Here is a 25,612-nt window from a genome sequence, read left to right on the forward strand (position 1 = left end):
GCTATCCGTAAGTAATCAAACAGAATTGAAATACTAAATATTTCAGACTACTAATTCAGACTGACCTTTGCTCTAAACACTGTCTAAACTTGCTCAGTTAGCATTTCCAAAGAATACTTAAAAGTGGAGATGCCACCAACAGGAGAGCTGCCAGCAGACCACAGAAGAGGAAAGGCCTTTTCTTGTGAGGTTTAAAGCACTACCGTGCTGGTCTTTTGGGCCAAATGAGAGAATGGTTTTCAAAACAAAGGCCATGTTATTCCAGCAAAACATTTCAGGTGGTACCCAAGACCCTTCATCATCTTCCCCTGCCTTCCTGGCCAGTGCCATCCCCCCCTCTTTAATGTTCCAGTTTTCTTCATTTAGTGGATGAGGACAGTTAGAGTCACACTTTACCTAGTCAGTAAGAAGTAGAGCCAGGATTTTAACCCAGGTGAATTTGACCTCAAAACTGGTGGCTCTTTCCTGCTTACCTCATCGTGATGTGTCACTTCCTTACGGTCACTACAGAGGCGACCGTAAGGAAGAAGAATTTATCTGAGGAGCTACCCAGCCATGTGGCTTATCTGGGATTTCCTTGGCGTACATCCATAATGGCTCCCTGCTGATACATGGTCTATGTTGCAGGAGGTTCTGGATTGGATACCCTGTGCAAGCAGACCTAATCCCGAACCTCACTGTCCCTCCTTTTTCTTCTAATGCCTTTTCTCCCATCCCTTTTTCAAAGAGAGACCAAGCAACTGGTTGCTGATCCTGTACTCTGCTCCCCATAAGTCACCCAAATGGCAGCCCTGGCTTACCTTTCCTACGACATCTGTTAATAGCTTCAGGGCCAGAGGATCATGAACCAAGGAGTCCGTGTAAAAGGAGCCAAGGTATTTCTTTGGGTTGGTTGGATTGTCCTGGGCACACAGATCTGGACGCATGCTGAATCCATGGGAGATTCTTCCTACTGTGTAGGGGAAGGAACCACCTGCAAGTAAAGCCCATTCCTGAGGGACTAGGGTTAATTGAAAAGGATTCTTTTCAACCCTATGTTGTATGCAAAGAGAAGTTACTGTAGCCCAGCTAGTTAACTGTATTTACAAAGGATCTACTGGGTTCCAAATGTGAGAGAAGACCCAGAAAAAAGAATAAAGTTTAACTCATCTAGAAATTCAGATTTAAGGAATTTATCCTAAAGAGAGAAGACAAGTGTATAAAGATGTGTGGTCAAGGTTTTCAAATGTAGCTTGGTTATAATAGAAAAATACAGAGGGAGCCTTTCAGTTGGGGAATATCTAAATAATGACGGTATATCCATAAAATGCATTGTCATGTATACAGCCATCAAAAATGATGAAGCTCTGTACTCACTGACATGGAAAGATGTCTCCATGTGCTGTTGAGAAGGAAAAGCGGATTAGAGAACAGTGTGTATAGTTTGATATTGTGTGTGTGTATTCAAGGGTCACAAACTCACTTACCTACAGGGACCAAGCAGGAAATGGAAATGAATGAAACAGGCCTGTTTGTAAACAATAGTGAATGGTAGGGACTATTGCAAACTGGAGAGCTTTTGGTAGCTTGTGGTCTGACGAGAGATTTAAATGAAAAACAAAACAAAATCAAGTAAACTGTGCCAACCAAACTAAACTTGTCTGCAGAAATGGAATTTGGTCCTTGAACCATCATATACTTTAGAACAACTACCAGGACTAAATTGTGTCCCTCCAAAATTGTGTCCCTGACCCCCAATGTGACTGTACTTGTAGATAAAGCCTTTAAGGAGATAATGAAGCTTAAATGAGGTCATAAGGTGGGACCCTCATCCTACAGGACTGGTGTCCTCATAAGAAGAGGAAGAGACATAGGAACTCTCTGTCTCTCTTCCTGTGAACACACAAAGAAACGGCCATGTGGGGACACAGTAAGAAGGCGGCCTTCTGTAATCCAGGAAGAGAGACCGCACTAAAAACCAGCTGCACTGGCATCTTGATCTGGGAACTCCATAACTGTGAGAAAATACATTTCTGTTATTTAAGCTGCCCAGTCTGCGGTCACATTCTGTTACGGCAGCCCAAGCTGACTAATACAGATAGGGTCTTACCTCCATGTGCAAAACATACTTTCAGTTTAGGAAACTTCTCAAACACTCCACCCATGATCATGGAGCAAATGGCTGTGGTGGTCTCTGCGGGCATTCCTGGAAGAAGAAACAGTCATGACGTATAGCGCTTGTCATCACGAGCAAGAAGTTCAGTGATGTTAATGGCAGGGGAATGGGACCTTGCTGAGAAGCGCAGGGTCCCTGTGCCCTAGCATGGCTTGGTTGTACGCAGGCCATGACTTTGGCAAGCAGAAACCATCTGACACTTCCTATTTGCCACTTGCAAGTAGAGTCATCTAATGGCTAGAAGAGTCAAGGAGCCAGAGGACCTGTCTTTTGTCCTGATTCTCCCAGCTTCCATTTTGTGTGCAGTGGGGCAAGCAGAGTACAGTGAGTCTAGGCTGAACCCTTTCTCCTCCAGTTGTTTGCTTCTTGGCCTTTGACAAGTAATTTAATGCCCCCGAGTCTGGGCTTCTTCACCTGGTAAATGGGGACAGTGTTGCCCATCTTGGAAGGCTGTTGTGGAACCTTGCAAGTGATGATGCTGGGAAAGTTCTTGGCCAGAGCTTCACATTGGAGGGGCTTGACAAATATGATTTGCCTCCCTGCTTTAATTTCCTCATCTGTAAACTGGGGTTAAGAATGGTTAGTTCTTGCCACTTAGTGAATGCTCAATAGATATTAACTAATATTAATATTCCTGCCAAATCTTTACTGCTTCTTGGAGCTGAGGTTGAAAATAACTGGATTAAAATGAGTTATTTCAAGTGCTTTGTGCTTCTAGAAGAAGCAGCTGGTCCATGCCTGATGCCTTCACCTCCATGGAGTCCATCTGGGCTATATTTCCAGATGACTGCTTTTCAGACTGTGATTAAGAAATCTCTGGGGGCTCTGTGACTGAGCCCTGGGCCTTCTGGGGAAGCCTGATTCTCTGGCTGCCTAGTGGGCCTTTACTGGTTGTTCATCCTGCCTTAGGCCTGTCACTGTTCCATGGACAGAGATGCCCCTGGCTCCCTGGATCCTTGGCCTCTTGAGAATTCTGGAAGCATGATGGATTCACATCTGTCTGGGAGTGGTTTGTGGGCAGAGTTTCCTGCAGGCGGGGGAATAGACAGCATCCCTTCCCTTTGGTCCTGTGATTCTGCTTTCCATTAACTACCTGGACAAAAACCCCACAATTGTCTATATAGGAGCCAAAGTGGAATATTTATAATGTAAATTGGATCATGGCCCTGCCCTGCTGGGAATCCTCCAGTCTCCTAAAGACCGCCTTTGCATCCAGTATAAAATTCAGAAATTAGCCTGTTTGTTTATGACCTGTGTACTTGTCAACTCAGGCTTCAGGGGGGCAGAGGTTTTGTCCATGTCTGGTACATCTTCAGTGCCTGGTATGCTGGAAAGGATCAATATATGTGTTGCATAATGAGGGATGAACCGATCCTCTATGTAAATGCTCTCCTTTGTTTTTCATGTGGGAAGTTGCAATGCAAATAAGTTTGTGGAACTTGTCAAAGTGTTGTGTGAATTAGGATGAGGTTTTCTTAGAAGCCAGAGAGCACAGGGGCTACTTAGTTTATCTCTTCCGACTAATTGTTGCTCAAGAATTTGGTGGGGGATGGGTAGGAAGCTGCCTTACTAAACACATTCAGTCTCCAAAAGCAATAACAAGGGCATGAAATGTCAGAGCAGAAAGAGAATCCGGACCAGCTCCTATCCAGAGCTTGGTAGGCTCAGTAAAGATCTCTCCTCTTTGCCCTTCCCTTACCCTCAGGTGGAACCATGGGTGAACAGTGCAGGTGGCAAAGAGCAGGTAACAGGGGACTTGAAAGCCTGGTCATCTGCAATCTAGGGTCTCAGATCCTTAGGCGGTAGAAGCTGACCTTCTTTCTGCTTGTAACTCCAGGGTTCTCATTTGTAAGGGCTGATGCGATCATTGCCTTCTAAACATCTATTAGACAGGCATGGCTACTTTTTTGCAGAGCCTTTTTGGGAGTCTGTGTAGTGAGGTGGTGGCTTTGGAGTCAGACAGATCTATGTAAATTCCATTTTCACTTTTTAACTATGTGACCTGCACAACTTAACCACTTCGAGACTCAGTTTCTCCATCTGTAAAATGGCTATTACAGGGAATTCCCTGGTGGTCCAGTGGTTAGGACTCCGAGTTTCCACTTCAGGGGGCACGGGTTTGATCCCTGGTTGGGGAGCTAAGATAACCTGCAAGCCATGTGGCCCAGCCAAAAAAAAAACAAACAAAAAACTGGCTATTATAGTGTCAACCTCATAAAGTTTTGTGTGGATAAGATTAAAATTAAATGAGGTAATCTAACTGAATCACTTTGCTGTATACCTGAAACATTGTAAATCAACTATACTTCAGTTTAAAAAATTAAATGAGGTAATACATATAGCACTAGCCGAGTAAGAGCTCAATAACTCACAATCCTGTTAGTTATTCATACTTTCTCTCTTTGACATAATAGGGTCCCATAGATAATTGGAAAAAACTAAGGGCTTGACTCTCTTTTCCAGATCCCAAGCTGACACAAACCTATGAGCCAAGGGAACCAGTATTTGGCCATCCGTCCATCCATCTGCATGTCCCAGGGGTGCACAAATAGGGAACAGTTCAGCTTTTCAGCCTCCTTCAAAGAAGCAATGAGAGAGTGAGGGGGTTATTTGGATGAGCCAGCAAATTATAGGGCCCTATTTTAGAGTATTGCTTTTCTCTGGGTCTATATTGATCTGAATAAATAAACTAAAATATTTTTGAAATTTTTTCTGATCTATATAAAAGAATATTGATAAACTCTGCTCCTGCTTGGCAACTAAAAAGAACACTTAGAATTAACAAGGGTGTTGGTGGATTTACCATTGAGGTTGATGAAACATCTACCCTTGAAACACTTTGGCTGAGAGCAAAACACTCAAGGACTGATCTCACACCTCAAACGTGAGGAAATTTCCCCTTCTGGTTCCTGTTTGGTCCCCTCTTTCGGAAGGACTGCTTAGATTGTAGTGTTGAAGTCAGGGGTGGAGTGTTCCCTCCTCTCCCTCTCTTGGAAACCCGACGATGTGGAAAGTGAGGAAGTGATGGGTTGGGAGCCAGGGGCTCATAACTGGCCTGACCTACGCCATCTGGCCACTCCGAGCCTGACACTGGGTGGGAATTTCTGGGATCTACAGGCACTCACAAAGCCTCAGGACCACAGCTGAGCGCCTGAAGAGTCCGCTGTGTATGAGATGACTTTAGAAAGGAAAGAGCTCTCAGTGCCTCAGCCAGGCAGGTACTGAAAAGACTGTCATGAGCAAACCTGCTCCAGGACCTTCTGGGAAATAGAAATACCATCTGGAGGAAATGACCTTTATTCGACACAATGGTTAATTAGAAAAAGTCCTCACAACAGGCTTTTAATATTAGTTGCTTGTCAAGGTTCAAAACAGATTTTCCTTGGACCATTTCTTTTCCAAATATATTGGGGTGCTGGGGTGAATCATCCTACCTCTACATATAAACATTTGGGCTAACCAGGCTGATGCAATGTGACTTGTGTACATAAGCCTTTTCAAAATGGAGAAATAATCCCGGGACAATAGGGGATTCTGGAAGTGGCAGGCAACGGGCAGATTGAAGAAAGCCCTCCTAAATCAACAGATTCTGGGGAGCAGAAGAGATAGAAATCTTTTGAAGGGAGAGGAGCTGATTGGTTTCTAATAACGGATGCAGGCTGGAAAGAGTATCAACTTCTTGGGATGGTTTGGGCTTGACAAAGGCATGTGATCCTGGTATCTTGGTGGGATTTCACTCCTCATAAGGATAAAGCTTTATTCTGTGTACGTGTGATGGTTCATTTCTGTTCAATTCAAATTAACAAATATTTCTGATCACCTTCTGCATGTGAGACATTGTAGAGAATATAAAAAGAAGCCACTTATACCCTCAAAATCATGATAGTTTAAATTTAGTGAGCACTTACCATGTGCCAAAGCTGTTTATATATATATGTATATATGTATATTTTATATATAATATATATCCTATGTATATTATATACTACTATGCATTTTATATATATTATATATACTCATATATTTTTGTATATTATATTTATTTTATACATAGCATATTTTATACATAGCATAGCATAGCATATTTTATACATAGCATATTTTATACATAACAATTGTTAACTAGTTTAATCCTTTATGAGATGAGCACTTTCATTACTCCCATTTTATATAACATATGTATTATTATATATTTACATATTATATATTATATATAATATCTAATTTTATATATTTAATATATATTTTTAATATATATAGCAATTTTACAATTGTTAACTAGTTTAATCCTTTATGAGATGAGTACTTTTATTACTCCCATTTTAAAGAGAAGGAAACTAAGGCAGATAGAGGCTAAGTAACTTACTCAGGTCTTCTGGCTGATAAATGATAGGCAGTCTGCCACTACCACTCTGTTTGCTTCGTACTCACCACAAAATCATTTTTGTACCTGAAAACTGACCTGAGCGTGTGCTGTTGGGTTTGCTCACTAAGAAGGGAGGTCTAGGAGATAAGGGGGACAGTTGGGTGCTCTGGAGCTCAGGCTGCCCTCGAGATGACGAAGCCAACTTGGCTCACAGAAACTCCTCTCATTTGTTTCACCACGTTACTGATGCGAGTTAGATAGTGCTAAGGCTGGGAAGTCTTGCTAACCAAGCAAATGTGCTATCAACTCCAGGACATCACAAGTCACATGGGGCCAGGATGCTCTTTTGAATCCCCACAGAGACTGGTATCCCCCAAAACAGCCTAGTTAGAATGATTGATTGAGCTGGTCACATAAATGAAAATATCCATTTGGACCCCAATGGGCTGCTATTGCGTTCTGAGCCCCTTAGTAATTCATAAAGCCGATTCCAGTGAATCCTAAAATGACCTACAGCTGAAGGCTTGCTCATACTGTGCTGAAACAATTTGGATGCACAAGTAAATACATCCTCTTTCAGAGCTCATTAAAGTTTCTAGAAAACATTCACTGGATCAGTTCAGCCACTGCAGCCAATCATCTTCTGGGAGTCTGATATTTAGAGGAACATTAACTAAATCTTTCAGGTCATTAGGAGGCAATTTAACAGGCAGTCCCCCAGCTGGTGGGCAGTGTCCACAGATACAGGCATGGAATGCATTCTGCATGTAGTCAGAGCTCAATAAATATTAAATGAATAAATCATCAGTGATTATATTGCCTGATGAGTCTACCAACATCTACTTAATTCATTATTGAAGATTTTGCATTTACAGTGAAAATAACAGAAAATGATACTATTATAATTCTAGGAGGCAAGTAAGAAATTTTTAAAAAATGCAATTGAATAAAGAATTATGCATCTTGAATCCTGGAATTAAGGAAAGCAGATTTATGTACAGAAAGAACAGAAGGTAGAGAGGACCATGGGACTGTGGACACTTCTGTTGGATATTTCAGAAATGGATGGCACTGTGTTTTTGAAAATGTATCTCATTATGCAATATTTCAAATATAGAAAGTTATAAACAACTAAAATGAACACCCATATATTTACCATCTAGTTTCATCAAATGTTAACATTTTGATGGTATTATTTTTGTTGCATATTTTTATTATACTACATTTAAAAAATATATGGCTTAAAAAGTATCTTAATTGCGGGTTGGTTAAATAAAACATATCCATATATTGGAATATTATGCAGTTATTTTAAAATCATGCATTGAGAGAATTTTCACTTAGGTTGGAAATTCTCAATTAGGATACAAAATCGCATGTTCAGGGGCTTCCCTGGTGGCACAGTGGTTAAGAATCTGCCTGCCAATGCAGGGGACACAGGTTTGAGCCCTGGTCCGGGAAGATCCCACATGCCGCAGAGCAGCTAAGCCCGTGCACCACAACTACTAAGCCTGTGCTCTAGAGCCCGCGAGCCACAACTACTGAGCCCATGTGCCACAACTACTGAAGCTTGCGTGCCTAGAGCCCATGCTCCGCAACAAGAGAAGCCACCACAATGAAAAGCCCGCGCACCACAACGAGGAGTAGCCCCTGCTCGCTGCAACTAGAGAAAAGCCTGCACACAGCATCAAAGACCCAATGCAGGGAAAAATTAAAAAAATAAAAACATTATTAAAAAATCACATGTATAGTGTATTTCCAATTTCATTAAAATATAAAATATGCAGATGTATGCAAATAAAAAGATAAATGGGGCTTCCCTGGTGGCGCAGTGGTTGAGAGTCCGCCTGCCGATGCAGGGGACATGGGTTCGTGCCCCGGTCTGGGAAGATCCCACATGCCGCAGAGCGGCTGGGCCCCTGAGCCATGGCCGCTGAGCCTGCACATCCAGAGCCTGTGCTCCGCAACAGGAGAGGCCACAACAGTGAGAGGCCCACGTACCGCAAAAAAAAAAAAGAAAAAAAGAGAAATGAAATGTACTATTAACAGTGTTTACTCATCTTTGGGTGGCAGAATTATGGGTTCTTTTTGTTTTCCTATTTATTTAAAGTATAGTTCATTTACGATATTGTGTTAGTTTCAGGTGTACAGCATAGTGATTTGGTTTGTTTTTTGCAGATTCTATTCCATTACAGGTTATTACAAGATATTGGGTATAATTCCTTGTGCTATACAGTAAATCCTCGATGCTTATTTATTTTATGTATAGCTGTTTTCCTCTTTAAACATTTTTGTATTTTCTGCAGATTCTTCTAAATTATTTCATAATTTTGAAAAATGATAAGAACTTTTTTCCAAAGCAAAAACAAATACTTCGGGGTATGTCATTAACCTGATTCTTTTGCACAGTGGCTGTGGTGAGGGTAGTATTTTGGCTTCCAAATGAAACTTTTTTTTCCAGTTTACATAACCTCTTTATTTAAAAAAATTTTTTTTAATTTTTAGTTTATATTGGAGCACAGTTGATTAACAATGTTGGGTTAGTTTCAGGTGTACGGCAAAGTGATTCAGTTGAGCATATACATGTATCTATTCTTTTTCAAATTCTTTTCCCATTTAGGTTATTACAGAATATTGAACAGAGTTCCCTGTGCTATACAGTAGGTCCTGGTTGGTTATCTATTTTATTCCAAATGAAACTTTAAAAGGAGATCAAGGGGGCTAGAAAGAAGAGAGATTTCACTGAGTTAACTTAGGGCTGGCCTGGGAAGCATTTCCACCTGTCCCTCTTCTAGTAGGATGGCCCACTTATTTGGGGGAGCTCTTTCCACATTTCCCCCTACATCTAGCATGTCATCAGGCATCTCTCCCACCCAGGGACACCGAGCACAGTGCCTGGCCACGCTCCGAGAGTGAGCGCCACGTACTCACCGCGTACACTGGGAAGAGTTCCTGGGCGTTCAGGTCCCACTCGTTGATGTGGGAGCCAATCTGAACCCCTGGAAAGCCCAGCTCCTTCACACAGCGCTCCAGCTCCTTGACCGCCAGCCCAGGGGCCTGCATGGGCAATGTCCCCAGACCCACAAACCTCCTTGGGTTGCTCGCAACAGTGGCAGCTAGGTCATTGTTTAGAAGCTGGCACAGCTCTAAAGTGTCCTGAGGTTTCGCCTGGTGGAGACAGGTAAGGGAAAGCACATGGTTCAAAACTTGCTTCTTTAGATATTTACTCTGATCAGCACCTCCTCAGGGCTCAGTCATTTGTCACTCTCAGTGGCTTTACCCCTCAGAAAGCTGAAGGACAGCCTGAGTTAGGCCTTGGCCACAGGAGACCCAGAAGCCATTCATTGCCAAGGCAAAGAAAACTGCTAGCATATTGCTGATTAATTAGAAAAACTGGGGCTGTAATCAGAAGGGCCTGGAATCCTACACTAGACATGGAATGAGGGTGGGCCACCCCACCAACTGCAGACAGGAGTCTGCAGGGCTGCACACCTAGGCATCCCCCCTCCCAACCCCAGGAGCTGGGCCTGGTGAGTGCCCGATTTCAGGGCACCTCCTTGTCACGCCTCCTCAGAGGATGCCGGGCTGCTTATGGACCTCTCCTGTTCCTGTCTGTCCTTCTCTGTGTCCTTCCTGTTGGCAGTGACACTCAAGAGTAATCTCTCCGCTATTGCTGTCTTTCAACATCATCCCACCCCACTGCTAAGAATTTGGTATTCGCCTGCAATCCCAGTTGCCCAGTCAGAATAGCACCCAGTCTGGTAAATTCAGGTATCTCGAGGTCTTAGGGGATTTTAAGTAGTGAATCTCATGATAGGAACAGATAAGGATTGAATCACTAATACTAGAATCATGAGCACAGGTGGAGGAAGTAAGTGTGAGCAGGTGGTATTTCCATTGCTTATTAAATAACAACACGTGTGAATGTTTATTTGGTTGAGAGGGTACTTAGTGCACCCCCAACTATGTACAAAAATGTCCTTCCACAGGCTTGCCATCATGCCTGAAACTTTTAGCACTCAAGACTTAGTCACTCGGGGAAAGGCATCCAACTCTAGGAATCCTGTTTTGAATTGTATATTTCCATGGGAGAGGCAACATATTAGGCCATTATCATCACTTCCCCTGCCTCAAAATCATTATCACTTTTGAATAAGCTGGCTTGTCAGTTACTAAGCTAGGCACCGCAGGAATGTCAGCAGACAGGTCAGTTCTGATGGAGATTAAGGTTGGGTCTAGAACTGTGCTGTCCAGTGGAAATGCAATTCGAGTCACATAGCAACCTGCAGCCATTGGCTACCATACTGGACCGTGCAGGTCAAGAGCAAGGACATGACTAGGAAGACAGGCCTGGGAGGGGACGGTGTGGTGTGAGAAGCTGAGGGACCCTGCTGATCTCTGAAGGGGTGGAGAGTTGGGTGGGCAATGTTCGAGACTTGAGGCATTTGTCTACTTGCTAGGGAGCTGGACGTGAGTGAGCCTTCGCCCACCAAGGAGATGGATTGAGGTTTCACACTCACCCAGTAGCTAAACATGACGGGAACCGTGGAAAGGGCTTGCACGGTCACTCCTAGACACAGACACAAAGGCAAAGCTAATGAGAAGAATGGCCCGGGCACTCCGACATTTCCCAGGGCTGAGGAGCCCAGCAAGTCTCCGTCCCACCGTCTTTCCTCTCTCCCCTCCCTCGCTGCTTCTCCCTGTCCCCCTTCTCGCAGGGTCTCTGTCCCAGGCTTCCCTCATCCCTCGGCGTCAGTTCTAAGGAGAGGAGTAAAGGCTGGGCAGAAGTGAGATCATTCAAGAAAAACTAAAAAGCAGTTTTTCAAAGGTGTTTTCCAACCCTCCTTCCTGTGAAGTTTTATTTAAGCAAGACATTTCCCAATCAATTTTTTTAGGGCTTTTCATCTTAGGTCATGCATGACAGACTGTATTTCTCAGGCACCTTCCTGGCCCCTTTAATTCATCTCCTAAGTGAGCATGGGTAGAGTCCCACTGTCTGGAATGCCCAGAATGAGACCCTGAGTGTGGTTCCAGAATCCAGCATCCAGGATGCCTACAATCTCTTATCTTCACACTTCTGGAGCTGGGTTATCAGGAGAGATGCTGCCAAAGCAATGGTGGCTCCTCTTTCCCTCATACCCACGTCCAACCCAGCAGCAAGTCCTGTTAGCTCTACTCCAGTTCCTTTCATGTGCTCACCTCTCCCCATCTCCTGCCACTGCCTGGTCCAAGCCACCAATATTTCCTACGTGGACCACTGCAGAAGCTTCTGAGCTGGTCTCCGACTACCACTCTTGTCCTCTAACAGTTTGTTCTACACTTGGAAGCCAGGGTAAGGGTTAAAACTTAGATCAACTCACTACCTTGCTCAAAACTTCCAAGCACTTTTCATCACATTCAGAGTAAACTCCAAACTTGAACACGGTCTATAAGGCTCCGTCTCTCCTGGGAGCTCACGTTGAGCTTCATAGACCTCCTGCCTGTTCTTTGGAGTGCTTTCCTGCCCCAGGACCCTTGCACTGCTGTTTCATCTGCCTGGAATGCCCTCCTTATGGCTCATCACAGGACGAGCTCCTTTTTACCCTAAGGTCTCCGTTCAAATGTCAGATCCTCAGAGAGGCCTTCCCCAACTCCATCCACTCTCTATCCCATTGTTCTGTTCCTTTCCTTTTCTGATAACTTATTACAGTCTGTCATGACTGTGGTTGTTTATCCTGTGCCATGCCCTACTTGAATTTCAACACCACATGCACCTGTCTGTCCATGTTCTATCCTTAACATACCCAATATATGAATAAATAAACCATTGTTTAGTGAGGACTAGACACTACAGCGTTTGATTAGAGAGCATTGTTAAACATTGTCACAGATACGATTTGTATTCAGTGATTAGTATACAACAGATAAATGCCGTTCAATTATAAAATCTTTACATTTACACAAATGCTTTTTCTTACATTACTGTATTTCATTTTATAGATTAGATCACATGGCCTGCAAGTGGTGGGATGAGGCTGCTGTCCAGCCTTGCACCTTCTGTATACCCCAGTGGCCATCACTTGTCACCATATTTTATATTAACATAGTAAATTGCATTATTTATGTGTTGGTTGATTTGGACACATGTTCTTTGGTTTCTGGGAATCAAGAGGGGAAAAAAACAAGTCTAACCAATGAGAGCTGATTGTTTTTAAAGTGGTGTTTAACAGTTTGGCAATAGCACAGTGTTCCCCAGACTCACCTGCTGCGTAAAATGGCTGTAGGGGCCAGGGGGTGGAGGGAAGAGAACATTGTAAAAACAAATTCCTAGGCCCTCCTTTGGAAACTGTGACTCAATGGATGGGCCCTGAAAAAAGGTTTTAATAAACACCCCAGGCAGGTCTCATCCTGAGGGAGGCTTGGGAAAAGCTCCCTTGGGAAAAGTGATGGAATGAGAGAGACAGTCCTAGGTATAATTCTAGCTCTGCCATTTACTGCTGTGTAATCCCGAGCAAACCACTTCACCTCCTAATACCCCTCAGGTGGCACTAGGTACAACAATGCCTGCCACATAGAGATGTGATGAAGTAAACCAGGGACTGCAATTACATATTTCTCCCTGTGAAGATGGCATGGCTTGCTGGAACCTTCTGTGCTGTGCCTTCATCATTCTTTTACCTCGGCAGAGGCAGTAGGATGCACCTGTTAAGCACTTGGATCCAGACTGCCTGGGTTCAAATCTCGGCTTTCCCCCCTACAAGTTGTGCGATCTTGGACAAATTGCTTAACCTCTGTTCCTCAGTTTCTTCATCTGTAAAATGGGCATAGTAATAGACGCCACCTACGATGGTTGTTATAGGAATTGAGTTAATACATGTCAGGTGCTGAGAACAGTACCTGGCACAAAGAAAAATGCTCAGCAAGGGGTAGACTTGACTGTCCTCCTAAGGATAGCTGTGGAATGAAACAAACAACAAAAACCAAAGGAGACACTCTTCACCTAAACTGCAGTCGTGAGCAATGGTTCTGACACCAGTCATCTGAGTCTCCTTTCCACTAGTTTTCTCCTTGAGAGGTGGGAGCTGCTTGTGCTTCACATTTAGAGTAAGACCTTTGCTGTCTTTGCTGTCAGTCTGAAAAGCTGTTCTCTCTCAGTGCCCCTACCACCCCCGTTCTAGTACATGGGGCATATATACTATGTTCTATTGAATGGTCTACAGAAGTGCTTCAGGCTTTCCGCAAAGTTCAATTTGAATGCAATTTAGATGTACTTTTAATTATTTAAAAAAATCTATAAAGCAATATCTAGCCTAAAGTAGCTATACCAAATTCTAACATGCCAGAGACCACCTCCTTATTTGGGGCTGATATCTATGAACTTGTTTTATGCAGACCTTGGAATAAAATGTCTCCTGCCATCTCTGTGTGTATTTTTTGAACTTCTTATACATTTGTCCTTGGTTAGGAAGGTGGTAGTTCTAAAGGGCTCTTTTATTTGTGTGTGTGAATTGTTTGTTTTCTGGATTAAATCTAGACCACTGATGTCAAAATTTAGGCCTGACAGTGTTGTCATGGGGAGTTCCCCATCACAGTCTCTGGGCAGATCCCACGCGTGTTCAGAAGGCTGGGTTCTCTCATTGAAGCACGCTCTCCTTGGTGGCACGGTCAACCAGGTAGTAACAAGTGAAAGTACAATGCGTCTGTCATGCCACATTTTTATTTTACTATTTTATTATGTTTTATTTTGTTTTATCTTATCCCCTACCCATCATACCATATTTTAGATAGGCTTTCATAATTCTTTTAAATTATGGGGATTTGTTTGATTTTAAAATATGGGATGAGGAATGCAAGCAGTTCTTAGAAATGGTTAGTGACTCAGCTTGGAAACAAAAATTTCCTCATTCTCCCCTTTCGAATTTCTGGCTTGGTTTCATTGTAGAGTATTCTGAGATTACATGATTAACTTTTTTGTAAACTGCTCCCGTTTCCACCCCTTATGTGTCAGTGGGGACATTCTGTGTACTGTGCACCAAAAGAAACTACAGAAAGAAATCGGATCCTGAATCTGACTAACCAGGCACTTGGCATCCTTAATCTGTGAACTCTTATTTTTACTGTTTTAATTGGCTCTATAATAAGTAAATACTATGCAGTTGAACTTAAAATGTGTTTAAATAATACAGCATTCTACTTTAAAACGGTATACCTAATTTCAAAAAATTTTAAATCCACACTCTAAAAGCATCACTGTGGAAGGTGCCATCCCTCCCCCAGTGAAGCTGGAACAGCCTGGCTTGGAGGATAAAAGGAGATGTCATCACATAAATCACCTAAAGTGGTCAACAGACTTTAGCGGTAGACATGCCTCTTACATCAGATGCAAACATTGGTAGTGTTTCTCATTGGAAGTACCTGTTTGGTCCATCTCTCTAAGGCGAACTTCTGGGTCCCAGCAGTTCTCTTGGACCACTCTGAAGACCTTTCCATCTTTCAGCATCTTTGCTTCTCCCTGAGTCAGAAAACTCACATCAGCATCAAAGGTGACCTAAGCTTACTTAGATTAATCCTTCCTCGTATGCTTTGGAACGTGGTTCTCCCCTAACCTTTTTAGGGTTTTTTTACTTAATCCTTGAAGAAGTAGAAATCTGTTTATTTAACAGAACTCAACTCTTTGTCCTTGTGCCTTAATATTGGCTTGGATTTGAAGGGGTGTGCTCTGTGGATGTCAGTGGCTGGACACAGAGAGAACAAGGTCACGGTCATGGCCTTTTGGGACTACACAGCTGAGGATTGTGTAAGTCACCTTGCCAGAACCTCTGGCTCCAAGACCCAAGAGGATAGCCCAGCATCTGGAAAACTCTAGATTCATAACATTTTAGAATTGAAAGGACCTCTGAGATAGACCATCTAGTCCAACCCTCTTGTTTTATAGAGAAGCAACAGATGGATAGTGAGAGTAAATAATTTGTCTAGCAGAGCAGGGCCCACTGATGTCAACACCTGCAGGAGGAGGCAGGCCATGCAGTGAATCAGTCTAGCAGCTTATGTGAAATTTGGTTCTGAGCTGCTACCTCTACCAGGCATCATGCCTGCCTTGTACACTACCTTTTAATACTCAGTGCGGGGGTGGGGAGGTGCAAACTAAGTGTCTGTGTGGAGCATGGCAGCGGCCTCTTAATTGGGCCTCCTGTTGCTGATCCCTAAAGAAAAGGGAAAAGTTCTGATCCAGGTCCCTGAAATCAGACTGCTAAGGTTCAGATCCCTGTTCTGCCACTTACTGTGTGACCATGAGCAAGTTAAACAACATCTCTGAGCCTCAGTTTTCTCAGTTTTTTTTTTTCAATTTATAAAACAAATATTTATGTGGCACCTAAGGTGGGCAATATACTTTCTCTGACTGATGTAAAACTTTAAGGATATATAGTTGAGGAAAAAAGACAAGTTAGTAATCTGCCACCAGAAAATTAGGTCATAAGCATGGAGATTGGAAAGACTGTGAGAAAAGGAAGAAATTAAGGCACAGATTCCCATCCACAGAGACAAAGAACAGAGTACTTGAGCTGGCTGAGCAGAGGTTCCATAAGCCAAAGGTTATTATTATTTGTAGATATTAATATTTTATTATTATTTTTAAATTTATTGATGTGTAGTTTGGGGTTTTTTGGGTTTTTTTTTGGCTGCACCATGTGGCATGTGGGATCTTAGTTCCCTGACCGAGGATTGAACCTGTGCCCCTTGCATTTGGAAGCACAGAGTCTTAACCACTGGACCACCAGGGGAGTCCCCTATTGATGTATAGTTGATTTACAATGTTGTGTTAATCTCTACTGTACAGCAAAGTGATTCAGTTATATATACATTCCTTTTCATATTCTTTTCCATTATGGTTTATCACAGGATATAATTCCCTGTGCTATAAAGTAGGACCTTGTTGTTTATCCATCCTATATGTAATAGTTTGCATCTACTAATCCCAAACTCCCAATCCATCATCCTTCTCCCACCCCACCTCCTCCTTGGCAACCACAAGTCTGTTCTCTCTGTGTGTCTGTTTCTGTTTTGTAGACAAGTTCATTTCTGTCATATTTTAAATCCTACATATAAGTGATATCATATGATATATGTCTTTCTCTCTCTGACTTACTTCACTTGGTATGATCATCTCTAGGTCCATTCATGTTGCTGCAAATAGCATTATTTCATTCAGGTGTTATTATTATTATGCTCTGCAGTGACGTTGTATTTGGAACATCTGAATATCTTTCTCTCTCTGTTATTTAAATTTGAAGTATCCGTGCTGGACTCCTTGGATCTCCTGGAGGAGTTGGCATAACTGGGCCACAGCCTTCTTCTCTCGACCAGGCTTCGTTGGAGTGACAGGTCAGTGGTTGCTTTTGGGAGGAAAGAAGATTCTTGGTTCTTCAGTTACCCTGCTTTTATTGCAGCCTCTTCAGCTCCATGAGGAGGTATTGCTTCCAGCTTACCACCCAGCATACAAGGCACTCATACATTGGATTTGGACTGCTTTTGGCCCAGAGAACAAGATGGGTGGGACAGAGTCCTGGTCAGAGTCGATAATGACTGCTTACTTTAAATCATTTTGGCAGATGGCACAGATTAGTTCAAACTCGTCCCATTTAGCCGTGGCTCCATGGTTTCTTCTGCTTTGTGACATCAAATATCTGTGGAGTCTCAGACTCTGTCCCGCTAGCTGTTCTGTCTAGAAACTTCTGAGTTTGGGCTCATTTTTAAGATCATTATAATAATATGACTTACCTTAAAGGGATCTTGTGAGCATGAAATGGGATAATCTTTATAAAGCACTTAGTAGAGTGTCTGACACATGTTGAGTGTTAGGTATTCTTAGTATTAATGATGTATGGTTAATTAGAGACTGGGCTGTCTCCCGACATTCCCTTGCTTAAGGACACATGACCTCTGGTGGTGCTTCAGAGCCTCAAGATTGCCCTTGGGCCCTACAGGATGGCCATGTAAGCGTGTGGTGATCAAAGGCCTTGAGTTGTGCTTGATGGAGTTCTCTGCACTCCTCCTCTTCCTCTTGGCTTGCGCTCAGGTCTTGCTACAGCTTCCTCCTTTATCCTTCTGATCCAAGGACTAGACCTTCCCCATCTCCTTCATGGACGAGGCCGAGCACTTTTCACCTTGAAGCGCGGCAGCCTGTGCACATCTCCCAAGCATGAGCAAGCCCTCACATCCATGTTTTCATTGCTCACAGACTGGGGAATAGGTCAGTAAGCAAGTGACTTGTGTAACTATGACAGGTATCTACACCCAGGCAGAGCCGAGTCTCTGAGATCAGGACATCAGGATTGATTTGCCTCGGTTCTGATTCTTTGCTGACAATGACAGCACCTGAACCACCTTCCTAGATTGGGGACTCTCCTGCAAGAGTACTGGTAGAGGTAGGGCCCAGCCTCCCTCTACTAAAACCCAAATACTTGCTCTCCTTGTCTCAAACTTGACAGATCAGTGCTTGGTTGTGAATCAAAATCAAGTGATGCAAAAAGACAAGAACAGTTGCGTTTAGCTGCCAGTATTGATTCCAGCAGTGGCCATGAGCTATGTCCATTGGCAGTGGTGCTGGTGGCAGTGTCCTAACCGGGCTGTACCTGTGGCATGGCCTTGGCCGTGGCTTCAATCACCTGCACATTTGAGTGTGGTTCCCTAAGCATTTTTTAATTCTTGAGGGGCTTAAAATACTTTCAACAAATTCCTTTTCTGCTTAAACTAACCATTCTTTGTTTCTTTTGTTTGCAAGCAAGGGTGCTGATACTGAATGCACAAATAGAATGTAGGAACACATCTTTTTATTTGTGAAGGGAGTAGAGAGGGGTGGTGGGAAAAGAGAAAAAGTTGACAAACAAACTTTCATTTGGCAATTAGAAGTTTTTTCTTTTGCTTCTTACTAGGAAATCTTAATTACCATAAAATACCCAGTGTAGCAGAGTGCTGAGAGCCTGGTCTCTGCATTTCAATAGATAGGGGCTTAAATCTCATTAGATTACTTACTAGCAGTCTAACTGGCTAAGTTACAGCCCTTCTGAGTTTAACCTTCACTTTTTCTATCTGTAAAATGTGGACCGTTTTATTTGTCATGCTTGTAGCCACCCAGCATCCTTGGAACACTTCCTATATGCGAAGATATTTTCACATTATGATTCCCCCTTCCTGAGGGGGAATTCAGAATTCACTTTCCCAGCTCCCCTTGTAGCAGGGGCACTGGCATGTGCTCTAGGCTCTGCCGATCAGAAGACCCCTTGTGTGACTTTGATTTGGAAGTGAGCCCTGTGAGGAAGCAGAGACTCTGCAGAATCCAGTCTTTTACTAAGGGGTGTTGCCTGAGGTGTCAGACGTGGCTGGAGCAGAAGCTGCAGTGCTTTGCCCTCCAATGTCAGCATCGTCAGCATGAGCTTCCTGTCTCACAGCCTTGCTAGAACAGGTCCCCGGCCAGGTATTGGGCATTGTTTCTGTTAGCACAGCCTCTGAGCTTGATCTCTGGCCCTCCCAGAAAGTCTGTGAGCTGCTTCTCTAATTAAACTAGCTAGAGTGGATTCTGCTGTTTGCAACTAAGAACACAGAATGATACAGAAGTTTCAATACTAGACTGTTTGTAAAGAACTTAGTACAGTCCAGAGAGCTTGCTTAATGAATGATGGCCAGATTTTGTTTTCGTTTTTTGAATTTTATTTTATTTATTTTTTTATACAGCACGTCCTTATTAGTTATCTATTTTATACACATCAGTGTATTCATGTCAATCCCAATCTCCCAATTCATCACACCCCCACCCCCACCCCCACCCCCACCCCCGCCCCTTTCCCCCCTTGGTGTCCATACATTTGTTCTCTACATCTGCATCTCAATTTCTGCCCTGCAAACCGGTTCATCTGTACCATTTTTCTAGGTTCCATATATATGCGTTAATATACGATATTTGTTTTTCTCTTTCTGACTTACTTCACTCTGTATGACAGTCTCTAGATTCGTCCAATGGCCAGATTTTACCATATACTATCAATGGCAAGGGAGGAAATTGGGTTTCTCTGGGAGGTGCACAAGTAAGTTTTGGTTTCAGACAAAGCAGAACGTGTTAAAACAGAAACGGATCATTTCTTCAGTTCAACTCTTGCATTTACCATTGAGTCCATGAGATGCGGTGGTATAGAGCTTAGCTGCTATAGAGCTCTTAGTGGTATAGAACTGGGAAAAGAATCCAGGTTCATGAAGCCATTATTCCACCCTGTCTGGCTGATATTTGGTAATTGCTGTCTATCTAGTAAGCAAATATTAATTACTATAATTTCCTAAGGAGTCCAGTCTTTTTGGGGGGTTGCCCTAATTATGTTGCAGGTGAATCAGACTTACTAAACTTTTCTCTCCACACCCTTTATGCTGGATCCATCGTAAGGCAAATGAAGGACAGCAACTGTCAGGGGAGCTCTTTCTCAGTGAAAATTACCACAGGGCAGCTGTGCCCCAATAGGCTCCCAGTTCGGACGCGCAGGCTCAGCGGCCATGGCTCACGGGCCCAGCCGCTCCGCGGCATGTGGGATCTTCCCGGACCGGGGCACGAACCCGTGTCCCCTGCATCGGCAGGCGGACTCTCAACCACTGCACCACCAGGGAAGCCCTCTCTTTGCTTTTTCAACCAGTATTTTGGGACCTGACAGTTATTGTGGAGAATCAATTCTTGATCCCTCTCACATGATATTTAGGAACCCAGGATCCCCGCAGGGATATAAATGGGCCTCAGACGTCAGCACTTGCTGCTAGGGGAGGGACTGGGGGGTCTCGTAGGTTCTGTTTTTAACATTGATCCCAACATCAACCAAGATCTTAAACTTAACTAAAAATCAAGTAATTGGAGCAAGCTGCTCTAAATTATTTCAACTCAGAAACAAATTGTTTTTTTATAAACTCTTGAAAGAAAATCAAGGGTTCTTTTTGTTATTTTTATTTTAATTAAAGAATTCTCCAACCATCCATCCCCACCCAGATAACTCATTTCAAATATACCTCTAATGTTTTTTAAGCCAGAACAGCATGGGGTAGTAGAAGTCATGATAACTACAGCGGTCAGGAAACCTGGATCCTATGTGTAAATCACTTACCCTTAAAGTCCTGCTTTATTTCCAGGGAAGCCCACTTCGAATGACTGACTGCCACAGAGATGTAAAGGCCCCTCTTCCTTGCCCTCACCCCCCAACTTGGGACAACTCTGGAGGTTAGCTTTAGAGCTTTTTGTAGGGTCAGCTGAGGCCTCCACTGAGACTACATCACAGCTCGACATTGCCCTCTGTTTTATCCTGCTTCCTTCTTTTCCCTTTCAGTGATGTCCACTCTAAGAGCACTTCCTGATAAACCTTCTGCATGCTCATCTCTATCTCAGAGTCTGATTCCCAAGGAACTTCACTTCTGACACTTCTGATTCTTAAGTTCTAGTTCTAATACTATCTGCAAATGAGTTCAAATATGGCTGGTATTTCAAATGTCTGGTATCGTGTATCATTAAAAATGTATTTTATGGAATTAACCATATGATACAGCAATCCCACTCCTGGGCACATATCCGGACAAAACTGTAATTCAAAAAGATACATGCACCCCTATGTTCATAGCAGCACTATTCACAATAGCCAAGACATGGAAACAACCTAAATGTTCATTGACAGATGAATGGATAAATAAGATGTGGTATATATATACAAAGGCATACTACTCAGCCATAAAAAAGAATGAAATAATGCCATTTGCAGCAACATGGATGCAACTAGAGATTGTCATACTAAGTGAAGTAGGTCAGGCAGAGAAAGACAAATACCATATGATACCACTTATCTGTGGAATCTAAAATATGACACAAATGAACCTATCTACAAAACAGAAACAGACTCACAGACACAGAGACCAAACTTGTGGTTTCCAAGGGGGAGGGGAGGTGGGGGAGGGATAGACTTGGAGTTTGGGGTTAGTAGATGCAAACTATTACACACAGAACGGATAGACAACAAGGAAAAAACTAGCACAGAGGGAAAAAAGAAAAAATGTATTTTAAAATTCAGTATTTCATATCAGATTCCATTCTCCTCCCCCTGCCCCCAGTCCCCACTCAGGCTCTCCCTCTAGACCATGCAAGCTGCCAGGCTGGTTGGACTTGAGGTACAAAGGTGGCAGAAATGGCCCAGACACTGTCACCAGGAAGCAGCCTCTCTCCCACATGACGAGGTTCTGAAGGACAGCTCCACGGAGGCTCTATTACAACCACCTCCGGCTCTATTCTCTCAGCCTACTGCTCTCTCCCCCAGATCTGCTTGTCCTCCTGGCTTGGCCGCTTCTGTCCTTTGATATCAGCATTATCTTTCTCATCCCTCTGAGACTGCATCATTTTCTCACTTCCCTCGGCTTGACGTGTCACCATCCCATCCATTTCCCAATGCCGTTAATTCTGTCTCCAGAATGGACGCTGCAAGGGCCCACTTCTCTCCATCTCCACTGCTCCAGCTCTGGTCCAAGCCCCATACTCTCTCACCTGGACGACTGCTCCAGCCTCCAGCCTCCAGCCTCATCTCTTGCTGCTTTCACTCTTGCTCCCCTCCAGCCCAGTCTCCACAAAGCAGCCAAGTAAACCCTTAAAACCCTAAATCAGATCTCGCTACCTCCGCCGCTTAAAACTCATGAATCGATTCTTGTTGCCCTGAGGTGAAATCCAAACTCCTTAACCTGGCCTAAGACCCTTCATCATCCAACCCCTGCCTACCTCCGCAGCTTCATCCCACGCCTACACCTGTATAAGCAGGCGCTTTGTTAACCCTTTTCAGAATATTCTAAGTATGCTGTTTGCTTTCTGTTTGGAACCTGATTGACTTAGCTAAAAGATATGTACATAAACATATTAAATAATACTATGTCCTTTTTAATAGGTGCATGTATGGAAAAGTAAAATCACAGGAAAAGGTCTGCAAAGATACCCACCAAACTGTTAATAGGAATTACTTTTGAGCATGGGGAGGGCTGATCCAAGGGAACTGTAGCTTTATCTTCAATAGCTTAAATTTAAAAAGGAGAATTTATTTGACAGCCTTATTTTTTTAAAGTACCTTAAATCAAGAAAGGTTTCATTTGATTTTGTCATTTTTTGTACGAATGTTATATTTGCATTGCAAATGGGACTCTTTCTCAGTTCATGTAGTTAGTTAATTCATATAATAAATGCATGTAAAATGAGAAAAATAAATAAAAAATAGAAAGGAGAATTTATTCAGATTCTACATATGTAATGGAAAGTTAAGCTTAAAAATAAAAACAGGAAATGAGGATATTGGACTAGAGGAATGGCTTTCAATCGATTTTGGCTGCGACCCCACATTAAAAAATATATTTTCCATTGTGACCCACTGCATCTGTATAGATCTATTGGGGCTGGCCAAAAAGTTCGTTCGGGCACATTGTTCTGGAAGAAGACGAACGAACTTTTTGGCCAATCGAAGATTTATACAGATACAAACTGAGACAAAAGTTTGATGAAGCAATACTTACTCTTACCATGAACAATACATTCTGCTATTTTCTTTTGTAATCTATTTTATTTTTAAAGCTGTCCTAACCCACTGAATTGATATTATGACTCACTGTTGGGTTGCAGCCCGTATTGTCAAACACTGGACTAGATGCTCCCTAGTCCTACAGTCCTATGATTCTTTATCTTCATGAGAATTGCCCCCGCCTTGGCCTTCCCACCCCCTTGAATTCCCTCACTATTTATTTTCTCTTTTGCTCGGCACAAAATTGTCACTATCTGCATGTTCTTTATTCATTTGAGTGTCTTCCTGGCTCCGCAGTGAGAGGGAAATCATGTTTTAGAGCAGGAACATGATGATCGAAGATCATACATAATAGTGTGTCTGAAAATGCTAAGTGTGATGGAAATGGCGTGTGTGTGTGTCTTTGTATTTCAAGGGCCTGAAGAACACTCAGTCGATGTTTCTAGATGCTGCTGACCCATGGATTTGAACTAGGTCCTGTGTCTGGCCTCCTTTAAATGCTGTTGGGTGTTCCTGCCATCAGCACTCAATTCTGCCGCCACCCCATGTGGCTCCTGAGAGGAGGCCGTACATACTTTTATGAATCTTCAACCAAATTATAAATATTCAACCCAAGGACAAATGTTGTTTTTCAGTTCTGAACAAGGCTTTACCATGGCAAACAAATACCCCTTGTTTCATTCCAAAAGCACTGAAAAACCAAAGATTAAGACGAGAAACAAATAGGGCAGACCAGAGAAGTGTATTGCAAAGACCTTTCAGAAAACAGGAATCTCTGAGGTAAATCATTCATGGGGGACAGAAAAGATTTGTTCACCAAAGGGATACAGGAGAATGAAAAGAAATTTCTACCCCAAAGTGCTGGATTTTCTCATTGCTCTTAGCTGAATTTGCATATTTGTATATATTTGCATGTTGTTTTCCAGTGACTGTGATCCCTGACCACTGTAATTAGGTAAATACCAATTTGGTTCTGTTTTGGTTTGTTTTGTTTCTGAAACAGAGGAAAGGAAAGTGTCACTGTTTTGTTTTATAAGACTACTGTTATATCCAGTTTTGCTGGAAATATCAGGTAATAGATTTGACTGGAAATATTTTCATTCTTGGATTTTTTTTGTTTGTTCTGGGTTTTTTTTTTTTTTTTTTAGTTTTGCTGTTAAGTTTTTGCAGTCTCTTTGACACAGAAGCAAGGATGAAATGAAGGCCATTCAAATCCAGTGTCAAGGTTACAAACTGCAGCCTGGGACAGGGAGTAAAAAAAAAAAAAAAATTACAGGCTGCCCATCCCTGCACTTGGGGCTTCCTAGTGGCCTTGTCATCATCTCCACTCAGCTTGTCTTCTCTTTTGGGGAGACTTGAGGCCAGCTTAGATCATCAGCTCCCGGGCTAGGAACTGACACTTTTCATGGGAGAAGTGCAGCCCAGTGTCTAAATTGGCACTTAGTGGGTGGCCTTTGATGAAAGTGAAAATGGGCTGCTCCAGAGATTCTGATGTTTAAAAAACTCTAATGATTTCCCACTGCCTTCAGGATCAAGTACAAAGGCCTAAACCCATCCTCCAAGGCCCCGTCTGATGAGGCTTCTGCCTACCTCTCCAGCTTCTTCCCACCACTTTGTGCCCCAAACTCTTACCTGCCTCTATCCATCCTCCACAGATCAGACAAGGTGACCTTTTTCAGCCGCTAAGACCCTCCGAAGAATTTGCATTACATTGAGAATAAAACCCGGCCTCCTTAGCACGTGCTACAAGTCCCTCCATGATATGGCCCCTGCCTACCTGGTTTCCTTCCATCTACCCCTTTCACCACATCTCAGCCAAACTGCCCTCCTTCCTGTTCCTTGAACACAGCTCTTCCTCATATGGCGGGCTTTGCAACTGCTATTCCCTCATCCAGGGATACTCTTCCAGGCTTTTCCTTCTCATCCTCTAAGTCTTTGCTAGCTCCCCGACCAGCCAGCCCAGATGCATCTCCCCAGTCATTCCCTGTTCCAGCACTGTTTTTTATTTCATTCTCTGAAGTGATCACGTTTGTTTGTCTCCCCCTAGAATTTGAGCACCACAAGGGCAGGGGGTATGTCTGTCTTGTTCACCAGCATATTCCGCGTGTCTAGACTGGTGGGCCTGGCATCAAATAGGTGTCGATAAAAATCAGTGAGTGAGTGAGTGAATAGAGCCAGTGGTTTTCAAACTTGAGTGAACATCAGAACCAGCTGGAGGCTTGTCAAAACTCAGATTGCTGGGCTTCCCTGGTGGCGCAGTGGTTGAGAATCTGCCTGCCAATGCAGGGGACACGGGTTCGAGCCCTGGTCTGGGAAGATCCCACATGCCGCGAAGCAACTAGCCCCATGAGCCACAACTACTGAGCCTCCGCGTCTGGAGCCTGTGCTCCGCAACAAGAGAGGCCGCGATAGTGAGAGCCCTGCGCACCGTGATGAAGAGTGGCCCCTGCTTGCCGCAACTAGAGAAAGCCCTCGCACAGAAACGAAGAGCCAACACAGCCCAAAATAAATAAATAAATTTTTTTTTAAAAAAAGGCAAAATTCCTT

The 25,612-nt window shown here is 43.2% G+C and overlaps 1 protein-coding gene across 4 annotated transcripts in view; it reads right to left on the bottom strand.

Moving 5' to 3' along the window:
- The window catches only part of ACMSD (aminocarboxymuconate semialdehyde decarboxylase), a 64,766-nt gene that overhangs the window by 30,891 nt on the left and 8,263 nt on the right, over positions 1–25,612 (bottom strand). For 2 of the 4 annotated variants that reach the window (XM_067742114.1, XM_067742116.1), the window contains exons 3-8: positions 14,916–15,012; positions 11,042–11,091; positions 9,453–9,689; positions 4,638–4,731; positions 2,090–2,185; positions 801–973 (exon numbers count right to left, since the gene is read on the bottom strand). In XM_067742114.1, the coding sequence (XP_067598215.1) occupies positions 801–973; positions 2,090–2,185; positions 4,638–4,731; positions 9,453–9,689; positions 11,042–11,091; positions 14,916–15,012 (747 nt within the window). The remainder of the gene's footprint in view (positions 1–800; positions 974–2,089; positions 2,186–4,637; positions 4,732–9,452; positions 9,690–11,041; positions 11,092–14,915; positions 15,013–25,612) is intronic. The other 2 variants (XM_067742115.1, XM_067742117.1) reach the window with 2 other exon arrangements.

Source organism: Pseudorca crassidens, chromosome 6 (genome assembly GCF_039906515.1).
Source record: "Pseudorca crassidens isolate mPseCra1 chromosome 6, mPseCra1.hap1, whole genome shotgun sequence".
Taxonomy (NCBI): Eukaryota; Metazoa; Chordata; class Mammalia; order Artiodactyla; family Delphinidae; genus Pseudorca; species Pseudorca crassidens.